The sequence below is a fragment of the Hemiscyllium ocellatum genome, chromosome 6 (assembly GCF_020745735.1).
Source record: "Hemiscyllium ocellatum isolate sHemOce1 chromosome 6, sHemOce1.pat.X.cur, whole genome shotgun sequence".
In the NCBI taxonomy this organism is placed as follows: domain Eukaryota; kingdom Metazoa; phylum Chordata; class Chondrichthyes; order Orectolobiformes; family Hemiscylliidae; genus Hemiscyllium; species Hemiscyllium ocellatum.
Genome location: NC_083406.1, coordinates 48,790,548 through 48,807,566, shown reverse-complemented (window position 1 = coordinate 48,807,566; position 17,019 = coordinate 48,790,548). Strand labels below are relative to the sequence as shown.

The 17,019-nt window shown below is 41.6% G+C and overlaps 1 protein-coding gene across 2 annotated transcripts in view; it reads right to left on the bottom strand.

Moving 5' to 3' along the window:
- The window catches only part of uggt2 (UDP-glucose glycoprotein glucosyltransferase 2), a 372,492-nt gene that overhangs the window by 39,161 nt on the left and 316,312 nt on the right, over positions 1-17,019 (bottom strand). For both annotated transcript variants that reach the window (XM_060826541.1, XM_060826542.1), the window contains exons 32-33: positions 7,908-7,993; positions 3,217-3,306 (exon numbers count right to left, since the gene is read on the bottom strand). In XM_060826541.1, the coding sequence (XP_060682524.1) occupies positions 3,217-3,306; positions 7,908-7,993 (176 nt within the window). The remainder of the gene's footprint in view (positions 1-3,216; positions 3,307-7,907; positions 7,994-17,019) is intronic.

Sequence of the window (17,019 nt, the reverse complement as noted above, 5' to 3'; positions counted from 1 at the left end):
TTGCATAATGACAATCAGGCATTTATCATAAGCTGACACTTCTGCTTGATTCTAACCTTAATTTATCTTTAATTATCCAAACAGCTCTAACCCTTAATGACATTTCTATCCTTTTTCAAAAGGAATTTATTTGTATCCAAATGACTGTCTCTTTAAAGATCTCGGATTGCTTATAAACGCTTCGAAATTGAAATTACAAATTTCTTCCAGATCTAAATCAGTTTTCGATGTTGATAAATGGTAAAAGGTGTAAAAATGCTATAAGTTGCCATAGTTCCATGACGGCTGCTCTCTCATCAGAGGGAGAGAGGTGATTGGTGGTGGTTTAACCTGAGGGTCACCACACCTCAGGCGAGGAGAGAGGCTGAGGAGAGTCCTTCATGGTGACAGCAGGTGGTATGGGAATTGAACCCAGGTCATTGACGTTACACTGCATAGCAAACCAGCCATCCAGCTAACGGGCTCCCTGATAAATGGAAACATTAATTGACATGCATTAAGTAGCAATTCTAGAATAAGGCAGCCTGAACCATGATAGAAATGAGACACATGAGTAGATAAATGTTGAATAGAGACTTATAACTTACAATTTCACCCACACGTGTTAGAGAATCCCTAAAGTGCAGAAAGAGGTCATTTGGCCCATCTTATCCAGCCCCAGTCCTGCACACGATTCCCCATACCCCATATTACCGCAACCAACCCTCCTAGCCTGAACATCCCTGCACACAATAGGGCAATTTAGCATGGCCAATCCACCTAGCTTGCACATTCTTTGAACATTGGAAACTGGAGTTCCGAGCAGAAACCGACATGGACAGATAGAGAATGTGCAAACTCCACACAGGCAGTCGCCCAAGGCTGGAAATAACACTGCTTTGGTATTTTGAGGCAAAAAAAAACTGCAGATGCTGGAATCTAAGGTAGACAAGCAGGAAGATGGGAGAATGCAGCAAGCCAGGCAGCATCAGGAGATGGAGAAGTCGATATTTTGGTTGTAACCTTTCTTCAGAACTGGGGGTATGTGTAAGGGGAGCTGCAGATAAAGGGGGTGGGGGGCAGGGTGGGGAGATAGGGATATGTGAAGACAGGTAGAAGGTACGACCAGGTTGGTTGATAGGAGGGATGAATCTGTTAGATGACTGAAAGGAATTGAAGGGAGGGGGAGGGGCTGGGAAGGGAGGATACTTGAAATTGAAGAACTCAGTGTTGAGTCCTCCGGGCTGTCGGCTGAAGATGCGGTGTTGTTCCTCCAATTTGCGGTTGGATTTGTTGTGGCAATGGAGGAGGCCAAAGATGGTCATGTTGGAAGGGGAGTGAGAAGGGGAATTAAAATAGGTGGTGACTGGGAGGTCAGTTCGGCCCCTGCGGGCCTGGCTGAGATGCTCCGTGAAACATTCTCTTAGATTATGCTTGGTCTCCCTGTTGTAGAGAAGACCACATGAGGAGCACTAGATACAGTAAACTAGGTTAGAGGAGAGGCTGGTGAACGTCTGTCTCTCCTGGAAGGACTGTTTGGGGCCCTGGATGGAGGTGAGGGGGTGGTGTGCTGGCAGCTTTTGTACCTTTTCTGGTTGCAGGGGAAGGTTGTGTGTGTGTGTGTGTGTGTGTGTGTGTGTGTGTGGAGGGTGGGTGGAGTGATGCAAACCAAGGATTGACGAAGGGCATGGTTTCCCTCCACTGCACCACCTCCTTTCCTTGTTCCACTGCTCTAAACCCCTCCTCCCCACAAACACAATAAAGACAGAGTCCCCCTTTGTCCTCACCTACGCCCCCCTCCCAGTCTGCGTATCCAACGCATTTTCCTTAATTATTTCCAGCAACTCCAACTAGACACCACCACGACCACTCCCTTCCCCAACCTGTCTGCCTTCCACAAGGACCATTCCCATCACCAATCACTGGTTTGTGCCACTCTTCCCACCAACCCCACCGAATTGCAAATTGGAGGAACAACCCTTATCTTCTACCTGGGCAGCCTACAGCCTGGAGGAATCAACATCGAGTTCTCCAATTTCAAATAACTTCCCTTGCCATCCCCCAACTCCCTTCCTAGCCCATCCCCTTCCCTTCCATTCCCCTCAGCCAGCTACCAGATTCATCCTTCCCATCGACCCTATACCTGTCTCCACCTATTCCCACCTCACCAACCTCCCCCCACACCACCTCCTGACCTCCTTTATCTACAGCTCCCTTTACACCCACCCCCAGTCCTGAAGAAGGGTTACATCTGAGATGTCGACTTCTCCACCTCCTGATGCTGCCTGGTTTGCTGTGTTCGTCCAGCCTCCTACTTGTCTACCTTGGTAATGTGAGGCAACAATGCTAACCACTGAGCTACTGTGCTATTATATTTGTTAGAACAGCATAATCCTGGAATTACTCACGTTCAAAGAAAGAGACTAAAGAGAGGTACAGGAATATGACAGTTTGAGACAAGCAAACACAGGCACAGATAAGCTGTAAGGTGGAATGTAAAAAGACTAACAGTACAATATTTAAGGCTTTTGCAAGAGACTCAAGAGATGTGTCAAAGGACTTTATGCAAAACATGGCAATGATGTAGCATGTACAGTCTTATAGCTGTGCAAGCGGAAATCATTAATTTCAAAAGAAAATTGATGGCACTTTAGAAAAACAAATTGCCGAGCTCGGGAATAGAACAGGAAGTAGGACTGATTTGATCACTCCACAGAGAGTGGATCACCATACAAATTATATTTAAAAGATCCATCAATATCCATCAGCTGTTACTGAGAGTCAGAGATAGAGAAAATGAATGTTTCATTTGATTTGCTTTCATTTGAGCAATCATTTGAGTTGCTTTCTTCTGGAGTTGTATCAAATATATAGAAACATAGAAACCAGGAGATAAGAGGGAATGCCATATTCCCCCTTCCCTCTTAACCCTTGGTTCTTTTAAAATGTAAAGGGGGAGGGATGTCCTTCCTCAGGCTGACAAAGTTTTAGCCTCAACCTGTCCAACCTCCAGCCATGCATTCCAGTTGCTGACCTCACCAGCCTTCCCTGATAACATGCAAACCCCACTTTCACCCCTACCCATAATTCAAATTATTTCCACATCTCCTTCCCACTGGTCAGGCTGATCATTTGATTGGGTAGTCACCATGTTCCTGGTAATAGCATATTTCCAGACTCTTCTTCACTCTCCCTGACCACATAGTTAATATTGGAAACACTTAGTCATCAACTGACCTCAAAAATCGCTCATAAAGATGTCCTGATGCAACAGAGAAAATGTTTAGGATGTCATCTTTCTGTTCAGACCGGAAACCTTCTGCAAAGCTGAAGCACAGGGAAGTGAGTCACTTGATTGTTATGCAAAAAATCAAAGAATTCCACAAAACCTACACTGGCATAATTTGAGCTCAATTCTGATCACAGAATAAATTTATTCTTGAAAATCTGATTAAAGTTGTTCCATGTAATTCTATGTTCACATCCTAAGTAGTAATTCCCTTTGTTCTTCAGTAGGCATTTGATGTTGCTTGAATGGAAAATACTTCCTATTCCATTTACTGTTGCACTGACAGCACAAATTAAAAATGGTCATGTTCAAACACAGTTTACTCAATTCGTTATCCAGCTCCCCATATGTAAATGGAGTGTGACATTTGTATCCTTCGGTTCTCTATCAGCACCCCATATTAAAGGATTAGAAGATAGTGGCCAGAGTTCCCACTATGTACTTTCCTCAGTAAACTAAGATACACTTGACAGAGTCATAGAGATGTACAGTAAGAAAACAGACCCTTTGGTCCAACTCATCCACGCCGACCAGATATCCTGAATTAATCTAGTCCCATTTGTCAACAATTGGCCCATATTGGTCGCAACCCTTCTTATTCATATATGCATCCAGATGCCTTTTAAATGTTGTAATTGTATCAGCCTCTACCACTTCCTATGGCAGCGTATTCCATACATGCAACACCCTTTGCATGAAAAAGTTGCCTTTAGGTCCCTTTTAAATCTTTATCTTCTCACCCTAAACCTATGCCCTCTATTTCTGGACTCCCCCAACCCAGGGAAAAGACCTTGTCTATAAATTCTATCCATGGACCGTTTGGATTTTCTACTTTGAACTTGTGCCAGTACTTAAGTTACTCTTGCTTATTTTAATCCAATCCAATGTCTCTATTATGTTCTCCACCACTGAGATATCCTATTGTTTAGCAGGAACACATATAAAGTACCCACTTACAATCTGTATTGTGCAGAAGCAGGCCATTTGGCCTATTAAGTCCACACTGACCTTCTGAACAGCATCCCATCCAGATCCACCCCTCTACCCTATTATCTTACATTTCCCCTGCTAATCCACCTAGTCTGCACAACCCTGGACACTTTGAGCAATTTAGCATAGCCAACCTAATTAACCTGCACATCTTTGGACTGTGGGAGGAAACCAGAGCACCTGATGGGGACAGAGGTAGAATATGCTAACTGCACATAAACAGTTATCCAAGGGTGGAATTAAACCTAGGTCCCTGGTACTGGAAGGCAGTAGCTCTAATCACTGAGCCAGCATGTCACCTCACTTGGGGGCTCAACAGGCCTCTGCCTCCACAAAATTTCCTTTTTAGTTTTGAATCATTACATGTTGATAAAAGCTGTCAAGTGTTTTTCATTATTTGTTAATTTTTCTCATACTTGCTTATTTTTTCCTTTATTCATATCTCCTTGCTATTTCCTATTTCTGCTAGATTGCTACTGTATTATTTGAACTTGGTACTTATCAAAAGCCTGTTTTACCATCTTTACTTTTAGCCATCTGGGAAGGTTTAACTCTAGATGTCCCTTCTTTGTCCTTCAAATGAAAGGCTAGGATCAATCACCAGACTCAAATGTTAATTCTTTTTCTCTCACTACAAATGATGCCTGATCTGCTGAGTTTCTCCAGCATTCTCTATATGTTTCAGATTTTGAGTGTCTGCAGTATTTTGCTTTTATTTGAATGTTTGTTTGTACATGGTCTATCTCCTTCTTGAATACTTATTGCTGTTTGACTGCAGTTTTTCTTTTTAATCCAGCTGCACCAAATTCCTTCAAAATCTACTGAAATTAGCCCTTTTATCAGTTGAATATTGTTTGTTGCTATACTGCCTGATTGTGAGTGAGAGTCAAATATGCTGCTAACTGTGTCAGGGCTGACACTTAAGACTAACCTGACCACAGAGCATGTAGCAGGGCTAACTTCAGTATTGTAGCCTTTCAGATGCAATGAATGGATTTTTTCTAAGTCGTGCTGTACACATTGGATATTGAAGAAAATGAGTCACCAATAATTGAATTCAAGATCTTTATCAAGGAAGATAGTGTTGACCCAAGCCACAGAGAAAGAAGAGAATTCAGTTATTAAAAGGTTTGACAATTAAGTGAGATATCAGACAATCTGAGACATAAAGTTGATAAGACACCAAGACCAGGAAGGAAATTAATGTAGAAATTCTGGAGGCACTGGTCATTCTTTCAGTTTTACTTGGCCTCAAGAGTGATGTCAGATGTTCAGGGAATTACAAATGCAGGTTCGTTAAGAAATCCATGCATGGTTTCCTCAAGGGAAAATTATCTTTGACTAACTTGCTGGAGTTTTTTTGAAGTGCTAAATGAGAGGGTTAAGAGGGGAATGCTGTTGATGTAGTATATGTGGAGTTCCAAAAGGTATTTGCTCCACTGCCACAGAACAGACCTACGAACAACATAACAGCTCATGAAACACAAGGGATAGGAGCAACATGGATACAGAAATAGATGAGTGACAGGAGTCAGACAGTACTGATGTTCTTCAGGCCAGAGAAAGATTTGTAATGGACTTCCCCAGAGATTATTGTCTTGATTGCCTTGCTATATATTAATGACCAAGACCTTGGAGCACATGACAGAACTTCAATATTTGTAGATGAAACAAAACTTGAAAGCATTGCGACCTTGAGGAGGCTAGTATAGAACTTCTGATATGATCCCAGTTGATGGTAATTTGGAACAAATGAGCTTCAAGAGTCAAATCTGGCTTGATGGATCCCATGTTTCATTTCTGTGATTTGTTTACCACGGTGGTCAGTCACTGAACATATTCATAAGAGACTGCCAAACTAATTTTAACAAAAAACACAATAGTTAACCACACAAAGACCTCAACACGAATATGATATATTCAAGAACCAGAAATTTACCACTTGAAAGCTCTTGTTCTGCAGGAATGATGATAATTGGTTTCTTATCAGCAAATCTTTGCATTAATTAAATGCTATTCTCTTCAGTAATTGTCTCTTCCCAACACTCATGACCAATCTGCTAACTCAACTCACTTATTTAATAACGTGGGTCCTTAAACTCATGTCGTCCACAGCCTGTGCTTCTGGGTTTTTTTTCTCCTAAGCCACTTGCGCATTTTTCTCAGCTGTGACAGCTTTAGATTGTCTTTAGTTTCCTCTTCACTAGTACTTGCATGCAAAGGATCATTCTCCATCATGTTCAGCAGGCTACCAGCAGTAAACATTTGCAGCACACAGGGGGATGTACCTGCATCAATGCAGTTCCTAGAACATGCACTGTGACACCATCAAGGAATAACCAACTAACTGCCTTCAACATTTATTCGCTCCACCATGACATGGAGGAACTAGTTACCAGATGCATTTAGTCACTAACCAAGGTTCCTTACACAGCAACCTCCAAATCCAAGGCCACCTGCAGAAGGACAAGGGCAACAGATAAATGAAAACATCACCAACTGCATGTTCCCGTCCATTCTACCCATCATCTTTCATGGAAACAATTACAGTTCACCTTCAGTGTCATTAGATCAAGTTGCTGGAAATTCCTCTCAAACAATGAAGGTGCAGTTATAAAAAAGGAATGCAGAAATTCAACATATCCTCTCAAGGGCAACTAAAGATGGGTAATAAATGCTGGCTCAGCCAGCATTGCCAATGTGCCATAAATGAATTAAATGTGAAATTCAACAATTTTATGGTAATAGCTAAAATGTTATAGTTTGGATAATGTAATCTGCTCAAACCATTTAAATGTCTGCTGACTCTTAGATAACTCTGGAGGGCCAAAATAACACTTACTCTCCTGTCACATAGCTCCATCTGTTGACTGAACATATCCCTGAATTCAATCAGATGCTGTATTTCATTTTTTATTTATGGGATATTATGATAGGCTCCTGTGGGTGGAATTTTTCTCAAGATAAAAAGGTTATTCCTAGTAACTCACTGTCCTCTCTCATTACATGTCAGTAACTAATTTTTTGTTACACAAAATATAGAAAATACAGTGCAGGAACAGGCCCTTTGGCCCACTATGTCCATGCTGACTATGGTGCCATTTAAAACCAAACCCGTTCTGCCTGCATGTGATCCCTATCACTCTATTCCCTGCCTGATATGTCTGTCCAAATGCCACCCTCCATGTAAAAAGAACTTATCTTGCAATACTCCTTTGAACTTGCCCCCTCTCACCTAAAACTACACTCCCTAGTATTTGACAGTTCCACCCTGGGAAAGAGTTTCCATGCCTCTCAATTTTATAATTTTTATCAGGTCACCCTTCAACCTGAAATTCTAAGTTTGTCTTAGAAAACAATCTAAGTTTGTCCAACCTCTCTGAATACCTAATGCACTCCAATCCAGCCAACATCCTTGTAAACCTCTTCTGCACCCTCTCCAAAGCCTGCACACCCTTCCTACAACCAGAATTGCTCACAATACTCCAAATATGATTGAAGTAAAGTTTTATACAGCTGTAACATGACTTGCCAACTTTTATACTCAACGCCCTGACCAGTGAAGGCAAACATACTGTAAGTCTTCTTGACCACCTTATCCATTTGTGCTGCCACTTTCAGGGAGCTATGTACCTGCACCTTGTGATACCTTGTGATTGACTCCCAGATCCCCTTGTCTTCTGTGTCCACATCGCTGAGCAAATCTTCATTTATTTTATCGGGCTTTTTGTTCACCTGTAAGTAACCCAAAATAGGATGAAAGTGACATAATGGTCTGAAGCACGGGAAACACAGATTTATTTACAAATAAACACAAATAACAGTGAATTAATGAGCTTTCAACATCAAACAAAGAATAGTACAGCATAGGAACATGCCCTTCAGTCCACGATGTTGTGCTGAATATGATGCCAAATTAAACTACTCCATTCTGTCTGCCCTTGGTCCAGATCCCTCCATTCCTTGCATATTCATGTGCTTACCTAAACGTCCCTTAAATGCCCCGATTGGATCTGCCTCCACCACCACCCCGACAGCGTGTTTCCAGACTCTTACCACTCCCTGTATAAAAGACTTGCCCCTCACATCTCTTTTGAACTTTCCCCTTAAATACATGCCCCCTAGCATTAGACATTTCAATTATGGGAAAAAGATTCTGACCATTAACCCTATCTATGCATCTTATAATCCTATGGATTTCTACCAAGTCTCCCCTCAGCCACGGCTGCTCCTGAGAAAACAACCCGAGTTTTTCAAGCCTCTCCTTATAGCTCATACCCTATAATCCAGGCAGACTTCCTGTGAACCTATTCTATAAACACTGCTAAAGCTTCTACATCCTTTCTGTAATGTGGTGACCAGAAATGAATGCAACTCTTGTACTCATTGCCCTGACCAATAAAGTCAAGCATGCTATACGCCTTCTTTACCACCCTACCTACTTGTGTGGCTACTTTCAGGGAGAATTGACTTGAACCCCAAGATCCCTCTGTCCAATAATGTTGTTCCGGATCCTGCTATTAACAGCATACTTTTCTAAGGTCTAGGGAGTGTTGTTATAAAAAGAGACCTCGGAATCTAGGTTCATAGCTCCTTGAAAGTGGCGTCGCAGGCAGACATGATAGTGAGCAAAGCTTTTGATATGCTTGCCTTTACTGATCAGTGCATTGATTGCAGGATTTGGGAGGTCATGTTGTAGCTGTACAGGACATTGGTAAGGCTACTATTGGAATATTGCGTGCAATTCTGGTCTCCCTCCTATCGGAAGGATGTTCTGAAAGTTGAAAAAATTCAGAAAAGATTTACAAGGATGTTGCCAGGGTTGGAGGGTTTGAGCTAAAGGAAGTGGTTAAATCGGCTGGGGCTAAGACATTTTTAGAAGTTTATAAAATCATGAGGGGCATGGATAGGATAAATACTCAAGGTCTTTTCCCTGGGGTGGGAAGTCCAAAACTAGATTGCATAGGTTTAAAGTGAGAGGGAGAAAATTTAAAAGAAACCTAAGGGGCAACTTTTTCATGCAGAGAGTAGTGTGTGTATGTAATGAGCTGCCAGAGGAAGTGGTGAAGGCAGGTAGAATTACAACATTTAAAAGGCACCTGGATGGGTATATGAACAGAAAGGATTAATTTGACAGGTTGGACCAAAGCGTCTGTTTCCATGTACATCTCTAAGTCTATTTGATCTCCCAAAGTGCAGCGCCTCATACTTACCTGGACTAAACTCCATCTGCTATTGCTCCACTCATATCTGCAACTGATCTGTATGCCACTGTATCCTTTAACAAACTTCTACACTATCTACAACTCCACCAATTTTTGCGTCGTCTGCAAACCTATCTACATTTTCATCCAAATCATTTGGATATATCAGAAACAGCAGAGATCCCAGTATGGATTCCTGGACTTCTAGCCTGAAAAATAACCTTCACCACTACAGTTTGCCTTCTATGGGCAAGACAATTCTGGATCCAAGCAACCAAGTCACCGCGGATTCCATGCATCTTAAATCTTCTGGATTAGCCTACCACGAGGAAGCTTGTCAAAAGCCTTGCTAAAATCACGTAGACATCATTCACTTCTCTACCCTCAACAATCACCATCGTCACCTCCTTGAAAAATTCAATCAAGTTAGTCAGACATGACTGTACAAAGCCATACTGACTGTCCTGAACTGGGCTATGCTTTTCCAAATGCATGCAAATGCTATCCTCATAATGCTTTCCAATAGCTTCCCAACCACTGATGTGAAAATCACAAAACTTCCTGGATTCTCCCTATTACCCTTTGTGAACAAAGGAACCTACATTAGCTACTCGCCAGTCTTCTGGGCTAGCAAGGATACAAAGATCTTGGTCAAGGTCCCAGCAATCTCAGGTGCACAGGAATTTTGTTCTTTTTTTTCAACGCATGTATAGAATGCCTTGGGATTCTCTTTAATCCTATTTGCCAAGGTTATATCATGGCTCCTTCTTGCTCTCCTAATTCTTTCTGCTTTCTTTATATTCCACACTTAGCTGTCTGATTTTAGCTTCCTAAACCTTACATATACTACTTTTTTCCCTTCTGAGAAAAATCACAACCTCTCTTGTTATCTAAGAGTCCCTTTCCTTGCCATCCTTATCCTTTCTCCTTACTGGAACATGCTGGTCCTTAACTCTGACAATTGGTCTTTAAGCAATTCCCACATGTCAAATGTGGACTTGCTTGATAACAGCTCCTCCTTAGCTCCTACCTAATACTGATGAAATTTGCCTCAACAATTTAGTAGCTCTCTGCAAGGTCCTGACTTACTCTTATCCATAGCTATGTTAAAACTTAAGGAGCTGTGATCACTGTATCCAAATTAGCTATCCCACTGAAAAGCCAGGCTCATTAACCAATTTAAGTTTCAGTATGGCCACTCCTCTAGTTGGACTATTCACATATTATTTCAAGAAACCCTCTCAGATGCACTTAACAAAGTTGCTCCATCCAAGCCGCTTGCTTGAAAGGAGTCAACCCCACCACACCCCCACCACCACCACCCGAGCCCTCCCCACTTTATCCCAGTTCCAACCTTCCAACTCAGCACTACCTTCATGACCTGTCATACCTGTCCATTGTCTTTCCCATCTATCTGCTCCACACTCCTCTCTGACCTATCACCATTACCCCCACCTGCATCTACCTATCGTACTCTCAGCTACCTTCCTCCCAGCCGCACTCCTCCCTGTCATTTATCTCTCTACTCCCTTGGCTCACAAGCTTCATTCCTGATAAAGGGCTCTTGCCCAAAATGTTGATTCTCCTGCTCCTCGGATGCTGCCTGACCTGCTGTGCTTTTCCAGCACCACACTCTCAACTCTAATCTCCAGCATCTGCAATCCTCACTTTCACCTGGTTCTAACATGTGCCTTCCCCTTAATGCCTCCACTTGCTGATCCGCTGGTCTGGTTCCCAGCCCCTTACCATTCTAGTTTAACTCTCCTGAGTAGCACCAGCGAACCTTCTACGAGGATATTAGTTCCTCTCCAGTTCAGATGAAATCTATCCCTCTTGTATAGGTGAACTGTCCTAGAACAAGTCTCAAAGATCCATGAACCTAAAATCCTGCTCTGTGTGTGTGTGTGTGTGTGTGTGTGTGTGTGTGTGTGTGTGTGTGTGTGTGATATATATATATCCCTACCAATGGGATGGTAGCAACAAATCTGTGACTTAGCTCATACAACATGGTGAGCAGTGGTGAGGATTCATCTTAGTATAACCGTTTCCTCATTCCAATGACAGTGTTCTAACTTTGTTTATACTTTATTAACTTCACCACAAGCCTAACAACTTCAACAGTAGTTCACTGAGCCCAGTGACACCTGCAAAATTTGCAGTATGACTCAACAAAATTCAGGGACAGTTTGCAAATTCAGCGCAACTACGCCAGGATAGACATTGAACATGATTTCAATGATATCAAGATAGCTCCATGCCTTGATTAGACTGTTGCTCAGCATCAGCAACAAGTAACAGACTGAAAGGAAAATTATGACTGTGATACTTATACAAGTATTCTTGTATAATTAACTTTATATTGAAAAATACTTACATTATGGGTAGAATCTTGGGAGAAGCATCTCAGAAACAAAATGGCTGACAACCACAAAAAGTCAGGCTATTGATTCAGCATGTTGAAACCACTAAATGTACTTAATGGGAATTAATCAAATTTTGTATGCATGTTCCATTACACTCACTCATTATCTGCAGATTCCTTATCCATTGATCCATATACTTGAGAGGTCAGTCCAGATCCCATTTCTTTTTTCTATTGATGCACCAGGTCCGAGTGCATGGTCTTTCACGGTAAATAGGAGATTTACTTTTAGCAGGATCTGCATTTTTTTTTGTTAGCGCAATAGATCTGTGCCCCTAACCCCGATGAATAACAAAGATTGGTGTACATACGGCAGGTATATAGCAAGGTTTACCACTGTCTAGAACTTGGAACTTGGACTTAATGGCTTGGTGCTGTCTTACATGACACAAAATGCACAAGGGTAATGAAAGGGTGAGAAAGACAGCAATAAATTTCATGAGATCATACAGCAGGACTTTGCAAACTATGGTGTCATGAGTTCTGAAGGAGCAATGACTTGAAGTGGAACTCAGACAGATTTTTTGACAGTAATACCCCTTCAAATAATTGTGTTGTTTTTGTTGGTGACTTGGCCTAATAGACTACACTTGAAGGCATAATTGCTGCTGCAAATAATCCAGGAAAAAGTAGTTTTTCATGGCAAACCGATGCATTCAATAATCAGGACCATAATGCATTAATAATCATGATTCTATTACATTTATAATCAGAGTCTAATTATATTCATAATCACGTTCCTAACACATTTACAATCAGAGTCGCTTTAAAATTTGGGATACCACTACATTGATTAATCTCAATATTACGATAAGAATGTGCCATCAACAATTGAGATCTTATTGCAAAAATAATCAATACTGATTTACATTCAAAGTTTGGGAGAAGATTTGTAGCTCAGGTGCTCGTTGTTGTGGTTCTGTTTGCCGAGCTGGGAGTTTGTGTTGCAAGAAATAGAAGAAACACAGAAGAAAGCTCGGCGAACAGAACCACAACACTGATTTACATTAATAATTAGAATTCTATTACATTGATAATCATTACATTAATAATTGCACAGCTTCTATTGCATTCATGACCAGCTGGCGAGTGCCTAGAAATTATTGCTTAGGTCATTAGGATGTTAACACATTAGTAATTATTTCAATTAATGAGTCCTATTGTCAATAATCAAGATCTGATTATAAAAATTAATGATCAGAATATTATGCATTGTATTGAGAATCAATGTTCAAATACATTCATAACGCATATACATTTTCATTAATCAACAACCTACTGCACCCATAATGTGGACCTTCCAACATTAATCAAAATCCTCCTCCATACCTCACACAAGAGCAGAAGTCGATCCCAGTACCCTGCTCTTAAAAGTGTTAAATCCCCAATATTCACTTGCTAGTCATACAAATCTGAAGCACTAAAATGGTGCTACTGTGGGCAAAACATGTGTGAAACATGTGTGTAAACAGACTGGATGGATTGAGTTATCATCATTGCTGTCCTTTAATTTGAGTTCTGCTCAAGGTCATAAGCTTCTGACCTTGGTTTTCATGTGACTGAACAGGGTCATTCTCAAAAATCAGATTTTCAAAAATCCAATGATTTTTAGATACATGGGGCTAAACATGCAATAGACAATAGAGAATAGACAATAAGTGCAGGATAGGCCATTCTGCCCATCGAACCAGCACCACCATTCATTATGATCATGGCTGATCATCCTCAATCATTATCCTGTTCCTGCCTTATCCCCATAACCCTTGATTCCACTATCCTTAAGAGCTCTATCCAACTCTTTCTTGAAAGTATCCAGAGACTTGGCCTCCACTACCTTCTGGGGCAGAGCATTCCATACACCCACCACTCTCTGGGTAAAGAAGGTTCTCCTCAACCCTGTTCTAAGTAGCTACCCCTCATTTTTAAACTGTGTCCTCTGGTTCGGGACTCACCCATCAGCAGAAACATGCTTCCTGCCTCTAGAGTGTCCAAACCTTTAATAATCTTATACGTCTCAATCACATCCCTTCTAAGCCTTCTAAACTCAAGCGTATACAAGTCTAGTCGCTCCAATCTTTCAGCGTAAGATAGTCCCGCCATTCCAGGAATTGACCTCGTGAACCTATGCTGCACTCCCTCAATAGCCAGAATGTCCTGCCTCAAATTTGGAGACCAAAACTGTGCACAATATTCCAGGTGCGGTCTTACCAGGACCATGTACAGCTGCAGAAGGACCTCTTGGCTTTTATACTCAATCCCTCTTGTTATGAAGGCCAGCATGCTATTAGATTTCTTCACTGTCTGCTGTACCTGCATGCTTGCTTTCATCGGCTGATGTACAAGAACACCTAGATTTCATTGTACTGCCCCTTTACCTCACTTGACTCCATTGAGGTCGTAATCTGCCTTCCTGTTCTTGCCACCAAAGTGGATAACCACACATTTATCCACATTTAACTGTATCTGCCATGCATCCGTCCATTCACCTAGCCTGTCCAGGTCACCCTGTATTCTCCTAACATCCTCCTCACATTTCACCCTGCCACCCAGCTTTGTGTCATCAGCAAATTTGCTAATATTACTTTTAATACCTTCATCTATATCATCAATGTACATTGTAAAAAGCTGCGGTCCCAGCACTGATCCCTGCGGCACACCACTGGTCATGCCTGCCATTCCAAAAGGGAGCCATTTATCACTACTCTTTGTTTCCTGTCAGCCAACCAATTTTCAATCCATTTCAGTATTTTGCCCCTAATACCATGTGCCCTAACTTTGCTCAATAACCTCCTATGTGGGACTTTATCAAAGGCTTTCTGAAAGTCCAGATATACTACATCCACTGGATCTCCCTTGTCCATCTTCAGAGTTACATCTTCAAAACATTCCAGAAGATTAGTCAAGCGCGATTTCCCCTTCATAAATCCATGCTGACTCTGACCTATCCTGTTACTGCTATCCAGGTGTGTCGTAATTTCATCCTTTATAATTGACACCAGCATTTTTCCCACCACTGAGGTCAGACTAACTGGTCTATAATTCTCTGTTTTCTCTCTCCCTCCTTTCTTAAAAAGTGGGACAAAATTTGCCACCCTACAATCGGCAGGAACTGATCCTGAATCTATAGAACATTGGAAAATGATCACCAATGCATCCACGATTTCTAGAGCCACCTCCTTCAGTACTCTGGGATGCAGACCATCAGGTCCCGGGGACTTATCAGCCTTCAGACCTGACAGTCTCTCCAACACCATTTCCTGCCTAATACAAATACCCTTCAGTTTAGGTCCTTCACCCGCTATTACATCTGGGAGATTGCTCGTGCACTGGGAAATGGTATGTAGAGTGCAGGATTTGTTTCCTTTCTTCCCTTCTTTGTTGCTGCTCTGCCTCATCATTAAGGTGTTTGAACTCAAAGCCTGATAAAAACATGGGGAAGACCTCTTGCAATTTTTGAACAATTGGTAGCAAGCTCTTCCCAATCTTTAAAGTCAATGTTACCATGCTTTAAGGAGAGTTCCTGAATGTCTTGTAGTATTACCTTTGTCCTCCTTGAAATAACTGCTTTTTGATCAGTAGGAAACAGGACCTGACATTAGGCATAACATCAGTCCACTGTAGCAGATTTTTCAGAAGTTTTGCCTGATTACTTATGGAGCTGGCTTCAAGGGGAACATTAGCATTTGTTTGATGGTCCTCTATTGAATCTGAAGGATATGGTAGGGGTATTACTGTTGAAATTTATCTAGCACTCTACATGTCACTGAGACACAATCTAGCTCTCATTGCAGTACAGGGTATTGGTGACAACTGGATTTTTTTAGATCTTTATTGTCAAATGCTCACTGCTGCTGTTTGTAGAAAGCTGAACTGGCACAACAGATCCAGATGGATCTATAAGTCGATGGAGACCTTTTGAGAGAGGTGCTGTTCAGGTCTGTGAAGCGCTCAACATATTCCAGATTCTATCCTTCAATGTACATGAGAGATAGAAAATTTGACTGATCAGGTCTGAGCTGTTGAATTTTGTTTTGGATAGGTCAAGTTTCTTGTCTGCAGAATTGAAAAGAACAAGAGTAGGTTGGAAATTGTGTGGAAAGTTGGCAAAAACACTTCATACTGTAGGTTGTACTTTAAGCCAAGTTGCTATTAAAAATTATTAAAGTAGATATGGCTCTGTGTCCTGGTGGGATCTATCCCAGAATATAAAGAGAGGCATGAGAACAAATTGCTGGAGCATTGACAGATATCTTCATATCCTTTTTGGCCACTGGTGAGGTCCCAGAGGATTGGAGAATAACCAATGTTGTTGAAGAACGGTAACAGGGATAATCCAGAAAATTACATACCTGTGAGCCTCATGTTGGTGGTAGGGAAATTATTGGAAAAGTTTCTCAGAGACAAGATCCATACACATATGGAGGCAAATTGATTTATTACTGATAAGATAGCATATTTTTGTGAGGGGCTGATCATGGCCCATTAACTTGGTAAGAGTTTTTTGAGGTGGAGAAGATAAGTGATAAGGGAAAAGCAGTTGGTGTTGTCTATGTGGATTTCAGTAAAGCCTTTAACAGAGTCCCTCGTGACAGACTGGTTCAAGAGGTGAAGTCACATGGAATCAGGAGTGAGATAGCAAGATGGTTTCAGAACTATCATAGGAGACAGAGGGGAGCGGTGGAAGAATGCTTTTCAGAATGGAGAGATGTGACTCGAGGTGTCCCATACAGATCAGTGGTGGGATCTCTGCGGTTCGTGGTCTATGCAAATGATTTGGATGAAAATGGAGCTGGTCTAATTAGTAAGTTTGCAGATGATACAAAGATTGTGGTGTTGCAGACAGTGAAGATTGTCAGAAGATACAGCAGGATATAGATCAGTTGGAGGCATGGACAGATAAATGATACTTGGAATTCAATCTAGACAAATGTGAGGTGATTCATTTTGGAAGGTCAAGTACAGGTGGAAATTATATTGTGAATGCCAGAACCCTTAGAAGTTTTGATATGCAGAGGGATCTGAGTGGGCAGGTCCACAGATCACTGAAGGTGGCAACACGGGTGCATAATGTTGTAAACAAGGTCCATGGCATCTTGCCATCATTGGAAGGGACAGTGAGTATAAAGATAGACAAG